Source organism: Colobus angolensis, unplaced genomic scaffold (assembly GCF_000951035.1).
Source record: "Colobus angolensis palliatus isolate OR3802 unplaced genomic scaffold, Cang.pa_1.0 Scaffold49, whole genome shotgun sequence".
Lineage (NCBI taxonomy): Eukaryota > Metazoa > Chordata > Mammalia > Primates > Cercopithecidae > Colobus > Colobus angolensis.
This window is the reverse complement of record NW_012118376.1, coordinates 11,594,407-11,602,559: the sequence shown is the minus strand read 5'-3', so window position 1 is coordinate 11,602,559 and position 8,153 is coordinate 11,594,407. Positions and strand designations below refer to the sequence as shown.

Below are 8,153 nucleotides of genomic sequence, written 5' to 3'. Positions count from 1 at the left end.
TTTACCTTTGTTAACTTTAGAGGTTAGAACTTTATTTAAAATTTCAAATGACTTTTAAAATATAGGGAAAGAAAATTTGTGGCTTTGGTATTTGTTCCTGAGTGTAATATCACCTGGCACTTTAAATAGTGTGGAACCTGTTTCCAGGTGTCATTTTACTTTTGAGTTTTGATGACATGGTAATTAATATCTGGTTCATTTGTGTGTTACTTTAATGAATAGTAAATATTCCTAAAGATTAGCCATTAATAACAGCAGGCAGTAATATTGTAATGTTATGACATTAATTTTATATGGTAATAAAGATTCATGTCAACCTTAGCTGAGGATTTAACCTGTTCTCAGAGTGAACATTAATGCTGTAGTGTGTGTTTTAGGCATGTGAGGCTCAGCTCATCACTGGTTTCTGAACTCTGCTGTCTGACTTGGGAGATTGGTGTTGAGGAGGGGCTGATGGGAAACCTCGGTGTCCTCCTCAGCCTTGAGCATGTTCAGGGCAGGATCCTTGAAGCCAGGAAGGTAGCTGAGCAGCTGTGTGAAGCGGACACTTGGTGAAACAGTAATGGCCTGGAGGAGGATAGAGGGTTAGGAGACAGGACTGTGGCTTCAATAGGGAGGGACCAGGTGTCCACAGTAAGGGGCATGGGCTGCCTTTTTACCTTGAGGGCAGTGAAACCAGTTTCTCAATTTCCCAGAAGGTTGCCTCTTCTTCACTTCCCCAGCTTCCTGATGATAAGCTCATAATATTTTCATTTTACAAATGAGAAACCAAAGCTCAAGGAAGTTCAGGGACTTGCCCAGCCTACCAGGTTTCTCTTTGGCAAAGCCTGCACAGGGACTGGCTCTCAGCACCTGGTACTTATAAGTACACTGGGGAGGCATGGCTTCCTGGAAATCAAGGCAGATGTCAGAGTTGGGGTTTTTCCTCCTTTCTTCCCAGCACTGCTCAGAACAGAGTGAGTGGCCTTGCCCTGAGTCATTTCACCTAAAAGGAAAGAGAATTAAGGAGTTGCTTTCCATGGTAAATTCCAGAAAAAGCATCAGACTAGAAAATGAAGAGCTGCCAGAACCCCTGCAAGTTAGCAGGGATGTGTGTTATGCCTGGCATGGCAATGGAAAGGGTGCTCTTGGTTTTGTGGAATACACTTGATTGTAAATAAATGTGTTATATTTAGGACTGTGTAATTTTGAAGTCAGAAGGATGAAGAGTTGTTCAAACTCAGAGAGGAAAGTAGAAAGAAGCCTGTTTCTGACCAGCCCTCTTCCTCCACCCCTCCTGCCTGGGGTGTATCTCTAATTTCCCCTCTAAAGTAGCTGGGGGCCCTGCCGCTTTTCTCTTTTATAGGCACATGGCTCAGAGAATTGGGGATTGGAATGTTCTTTCTGGTGTGCTCTGACCTTTGACAACGTATGATGTGCTCATTTTTTTCTCGGGAGCTAAAGGATCTGACACCTTTCACATTATTAATTCACTTTGAAATCACTGTTTCCTTCTTTGTTTAAACTCCAAGAGGCAGTAGAGCGTGGTGTTAGGAGCCCAAACTCCGGAGTCAACCTGATGAAGGTTGGTATCGTATCCCAGCTGATACGGTTTGGCTTTGTGTCCCCACCCAAATCTCGTCTTGAATTATAATCTTCATAATCCCCATGTGTCGAGGGAGAGACCAGATAGAGGTAACCGAATCATGGGGTCCGTTTCCCCCATGCTCTTCTCATGAGATCTGATGGTTTTATAAGGGACTCTTCCCCTCTTCACTTGACACTTCTCCTTCCTGCCATGTCGTGAAAAAGGTGGCTTGCTTCCCCTTCACCTTCTGCTGTGATTGTAAGTTTCCTGAGGCCTCCCCAGCCATGCTGAACTGTGAGTCCGTTAAACCTCTTTCCTTGATAAATTTCCCAGTCTCATGCAGTTTTTTTAGGTAGTATGAAAATGGACTAATACACCACCCCTACCTTGACTTGGCTGTGGAATCGAAGGAAATTATTTAACTTCTCTGAGTGTTGATTCCTCATCTGTGAAATGGGAATTATAATGGCTCCTCACTCATGTTGTGAGGATTTGATGAGATGATACATATAAAGCACTTATAGCAATGACTGGCACGTAATGTGATCAACAAATGTTGGCCTTTTTTTTTTTTTTTTTTTTTTAAGATGGAGTCTTGCTCTGTTGCCCAGGCAGGAGTGCAGTGGTGCAATCTCGACTCACTGCAACCTCCACCTCCTGGGTTCAAGAGATTCTCATGCTTCAGCCTCCTGAGTAGCTGGGATAAAGGTGTGTGCCACTACACCCTGCTAATTTTTATAGTTTTAGTAGAGATGGAGTTTCACCATGTTGGCTAGGCTGGTCTCGAACTCCTGACCTCAGGTGATCCACCTGCCTCGGCCTCTCAAAGTGTTGGGATTACAGGCATGAATCATGGGACCCGGCTGGCCATTGTTATTAATATTTAGAAGTGAGACATTAGCGAAAGTAAAGTACAAAAATTAAGAAGGAATTTAAATGTAGACACCAATCTCACAGCTGTGTTGCTCTTTGGCATTCAAGATATTATAATAACAATAATGGATGTATGTATTTTCATGAATCATCTGTTTCTCCTTTGTAATCTTTTATGATCTAATACAACATATTCATTGGCCACTGGCAGTTATCTATGAATGGAAAGAAGTAATCAGTGAATGAATGGAGATATTCATCCACTTGGCCATATTGACTTACCTCTGAATGAACATGTAGAAAGACATATGAACCCTTGGTCTGTTGTCTACAAGTAACCAATGGGATATCTATTTTATGGCTGTCTGCCTTGTTGAGAAGTAGTGATCGTGGTCACACAACGCAAGATGGTGTTCAGGAGAGATCCCACCCCAGACTGTAGTGATGGTGTTGGAAATCACATTCCTAGCACACCCAGAACTCTGACTGGTGGGATGAGGGACAGGATGAGGACAGTAGTGCTCCTCTCTATCACTCCTCTGTCATTCTTCCTTCTGGCTAGTGTGGTGGGAGAAACAACGTCTTTACCAGAGGACGATCCTCTCCACTGCGCTCCAACTTCAGCTCCCATGATTTTTGGGTAGGCAGTTCAGTGAGAGCTGCCAGATGGGGCTGGATTAGGCCAGTGGAGTGGAGTGGAGTGGGAACTCCTCTAGTGTTCCTCACAGTACTTCCTCGATGAACATTTCAGTTGCTGAAGAATGGATAACATCAGAAGATTTGTTTACTTTGGGGTAACCAACACAGAACTAGTGAAGAGAGGTCACTTATTTCTAAGTACAGACATGTGTCACTTAACAGGGACATGTTCTGAGAAATGTGTTGTTAGGTGATTTCATTGTTGTGTGAGCATCACTGAGTGTACTTACACAAACCTAGATGGTATAGCCTGTTGCTCCTAGTCTACAAACCTATACAGCATGTTACCGTACTGAATACATAGTCAGTTGCAACCCAATGGCAAGTGTTTGTATATCTAAACATAGAAAATGTACCTTAAAAATACAATATAAAAGATATTTCATATCTGTATAGGGCACTTATGAATGGAGCTTGCAGGATTGGAGGTTGCTGTGGGTGAGTCAATGAGTGAGTGGTGAGTGAATGTGAAGGCCTCGTACATTACAGTGTACTACTGTAGACTTTACAAATAATGTACACTTAGGCTACACTGAATTTATAAATAATATTTTTCTTTATTCAATAATAAATTATCCTTAGCTTACTGTAACCTTTTTACTTTATAAACTTTTTAATTTTAAAAACTTTTGAATTATTTTGCAATATCACTTAGCTTAAAACACACATTATGTGGCTGTACCAAAACATTTTTCTGTCTTTATATTCTTATTCTTTAAGTTTTTTTCTATTTAAAAATGTATTTTTTAACTTTGTAAACTTTTTGTTAAAAATTAAGACACACACACACACACACACACACTGGCCTAGTCCTACAGAGGGTCAGGATCATCAAGATGTCATTAGGCAATAGGGTTTTTTCAACCCTATTATAATCTTATGGGACCACCATCATATATGTGGCCCATCATTGGCTGAAATGTCAGTATGTAGCACATGACTGCATGTGAAAAATATCTGGCAGTGTAAATCAGAGGACAAACCCATATCCTTGTACCAGACATCACTGTGGACAATATTACAAAATCTCAATGTACCCTTTTTTGAAATATGTTCAACCAGACCTTTTCTTTCCTGCTGTTTTTTCTCAGTTGGTATTTGGAATTGTTATTGTTTCTGTAAACCATTTAATTGCAATAATTCTTAAAATTTAAATTTGACCTTTATGACAGTGACCATGGATTTTGAGTATTCCAGGAAGTAAATTATGCCTATAATAGAGTGGGCATGTGGTGTATCCATACAAATAATTTTATTTTAATGAAATACTACAAAGCCCCTGGTTTTAGATTACAATTAATGACAAAGCCTACCAGATTTTATGATTTGAATACACATGTAAAAGCAATACAAATTGAGGCTGGTACTTTGTGAATTGACTTACAATATTGTGAACATATTCCATGAAGGTATAAAATTGCAGGAAAAATGAGTTTATTAATGGAAATTAGGCTAGATCCTAATTATTACCTGTGAATAGTGTCATCATTTGAAGTTTTTATTGCATTTTAACACATGGCTTATCTTGATGAGAAAATATATAGCAAAGGGTAAATGTAGCAATTTTCCTTTTACTATTCCCTCCGCTAAGCCATTATTGCTTGATGTTATTTTTCAGCAGCCTTTCATTTTTGTCCCAAATGTTTTTGCCTCTGGCTGGTTTTATTTCTTTAAAATGTATGTGTATCACTTCTCAAAATGATACATTTTGACAGGTAATCGATATTTTTTCATACTAGATTTGATGGTATGATGGTCATAATCCTCATTTTAGACTTAGTTAATGGTGGAACACTCACTTAGATTTTATTTCAAAATATTCCTTTGTTAAGAAACATACTTTTCGTCCTTAGCCAGATTCCCGTTTATCACTCCCACCACCTCCCAAACACCTCGAGCTGCAGAGTGCCTAAGATGCACGCACGTCAGCTGACATTTTGACAGTGTGTCCTCGAAATGTCTTCTGATAGTGCTTCCAACAAGCTTACATGATTGGTCATAGAAAAGATACTTCTGGGCTCTCTACCTGTTTTGTTTTGTTCTCCTGATGACCTAATTTGTGTTTCAAGGGGGAAATTGGTTTGTCCCCTCATGACCCCTCCATCCCCCATCTCTTTCTCTGTAGTGGGAACTTGGTGTCCTTCTCTAGACCCCGGTTTTTCTAGAAGGACCAGCACAATGAAGATGGTGGTCCTCAGAGTAGAAGTATATGTGAGTACACCATGCTTGACTTTTGCTTTTAAAAATTGAGCTTCTTGGGTCAAGATATTTTCCAAAATCAGTCAGGACTTCCTTTTGCATCTGTGGGCAGATAGCAATGACACTGTAAGTTGGTAAATATATTCGGAGCTGCTGCCAAGGCTTTGTCTGAAACAACTCTTGACATTCAGGGAACTTTTTGTGCTCCTCTCTCAGGAGGGTGACTTGAGGGAGAAAGCAGGCAACAACTGTCATTCCCTTTGTTTTCACTGAAGAGCCAGATTTTTTCTTTGCAGGAACAGATTAAAGTGCAGGTGAGCCTGTGAAGGTTGGGGTCTGTTCTCCACCAGCTTTACAGATTGCCAAAAGATATAACAAGGCTGGCCCTTTCTCCCTCTCTTAGGTGGTTTTTGTTTATTTTGTCCTTTGATTTAACCAAAAAACATAGTTTTAAAAATCTCTTTAAAAAATTCATTTGTGCTAGAATTTGTTGATACACTTTGACTTGAAGAATGACTAGTTTTTGTACTATGTTTTACATTAGAGATGATATTACTCCTCCACATATAAGCAAGAGCTAAAATCTCTCTGGGGCTTTCTTCCTTAAGTGGTATCAAATGAACATGCCTAAGTGGAAAAATACCCTGACACCTTTCTCTGCTAGGTGTGGCATTTCTTGACAGGCTTCTCTTTGTATGTCTGGAGATGTACGCAAAGACCTTTTGGGAACATAAAATGCAATCAATTTTCCTCAGTGGTTAGATTCATAAATCCCTGAGCTATTTTTAATGACATAATCTAATCAATCGATAGCAAGCCTAATAGTGTGTTGACAGACAGAAAGAGATGGAAAATGAGTGGAATAGCAGGTGAATGGGTAGGGAACCGCTAGACACTTCCTTCCCCTCTCCCACATTTAAACATCACTAGATAACTGGGTTAAGTAAAATCCAGGAGTTAGTGATTTAAAAAAAAATGTTTATGCCTGTCTTCCCAACTTTCAAGAAAAATAATTATTCTGATGGATAGAGTGAAAAAGGTAGTTCTTAGACAAAGTACAGTTAGTCCTTGTATCTCTCTCAGGATCAAACTATTCTCTCAATTTAAATATCTTGAGAATAGACACCAAGGAGGAATAATTTATTGTAAATTGGTAGTGTCGTATGTTGTTACTCCTGTGCCATGCCAGTAATGAAAACTTAATATTCATCTCTTGGTTGCTTTCAATTGAAATAAGATGAGGATGAGTGGAGTAAACAAGCTGAAACAGACTGTGAAATTGCACATGATGGGAATTTTTTTTTTTTAGCTGCTTATAGACTATACATAGGTTAAATATTCCAACTAATGATGGCTCTTAGAATCCTCCCCCAACCCCCATTTTTACATTTTGGTCAGGTATCAGCAGAACTAAGTTATTATCATGAGAGAAATTAAAATCTAAACTGTTTCTGTCTTTGGGCTAGGAATTGACTGGCAGGTATTTATGTAAATGAATGGGCTTTCACGCTGGGAGTTGTAAAGGGTTCGGTGGCTGGAGAGCAGCTGCCCTGAGCCCTCCGTTTTCGGGTTTGCAGGAAGCATGTGTGTTCTGCTACATTTTTGTTTTCTTTGATGCCTTCAGAAGAGATGAGCACCAGGCATAGTGGTGCTGCGTGGCTGACCAGCTGTGCCCTAGTTTTTCACCATCCCAATCAGCGGCTGTCTTTTACAGAGGTGTCTGTCACTGCTGATTTACTTAGCCACTGTGACCTTATAGTTGCTTCAGATGGGGCTTGACCCAAAGCTACTGCCAAAAGCCATTTAGTGGTCTCCTGGAATGCCACAGCCAGCATTTTGAAGAAGAGAAAGAGAAAATAAGGATCTCACAATTTCCTGTCTAATAGCAAGAGCCTCCTCTGCCTGGATAAATGCATTAGGTGTCTGAGCCCACTTGCTGCTCTCTCCCACCGAACTGCAAGCATCCGTGATCTCCGAAGTTGCTGGAGTGAATAACTAAGCTGGACCAGCTGACTCTGGGCTCCAATCAGCTAGAGCGTGATGTAAGTGTTTAGCAGCTGCCGGGCTCTGAATTAGCGTGCCGAAGTAGAGGTAGTACAGCATGGCTAGACTGTTGTGAGAGGCTCAGAGAAAGCAGAGGGTGAGATGGATGAGTCCAGCATTCTAAGACGAAGAGGGCTCCAGGTAGGAGACTGCTCTATTCTTGACATGTAGCATTGTCAGTGGCCAGCCATTGAGGATTTCAAAGTTCCCTTGTCATTCCTTTACTGGGCACGAATATGTGCATAGTTCTTAGTATCTACATGGCAACGCTATACGGAGTTTCTAGTTACAGGTATGACACATCACGGTTCAGTGAGGAAGCTGCTTTTGTCAGAGACAATAGATACGACTTTTAGTTTGACACTTTGGTGGTTTGTTTTTCTACTGGTTATTCAAGAATACTTAAATCGTGGCTGGCAGTGACAGCTGATGCACTGATCTGGCATGCTGTCAAGTGTCTGGGAAGTCTGTCGAGGGGTAGCAACTCCTTTCAATTCTGGGAACACAGGACTCAGTTTTGTGTCGGGATCAACCTCCGCTCGGCGGCATCTGTCTGATCGCCTTGCAGTTGTGTGCAGCTGCTGGGAATTTTCCCCGTCAGTAAAATGAAAGTTTTTGCTGGCAGTTCAATCAAAGTTTGCTGTAATTTGTTTATGTTGAGAGGAGAAAAGATATGTATCTCACTGCCTTGCTTTTTTTGTGCCCAAGTTTCTCTAATGAAATTACTCTGACTTTATTGTACAAGTACATTCTGAGTTAACACTTGGCAAAT

At 40.6% G+C, this 8,153-nt stretch overlaps 1 protein-coding gene across 1 annotated transcript in view; it reads left to right on the top strand.

Moving 5' to 3' along the window:
* The first annotated feature begins 7,415 nt into the window (after positions 1–7,415).
* Positions 7,416–8,153, top strand: part of MAST4 (microtubule associated serine/threonine kinase family member 4) — a 357,848-nt gene continuing 357,110 nt past the window's right edge. Inside the window, exon 1 of the mRNA XM_011959348.1 lies at positions 7,416–7,522. Coding sequence (XP_011814738.1) covers positions 7,484–7,522 — 39 coding nt within the window. The 5' untranslated portion in view covers positions 7,416–7,483. The remainder of the gene's footprint in view (positions 7,523–8,153) is intronic.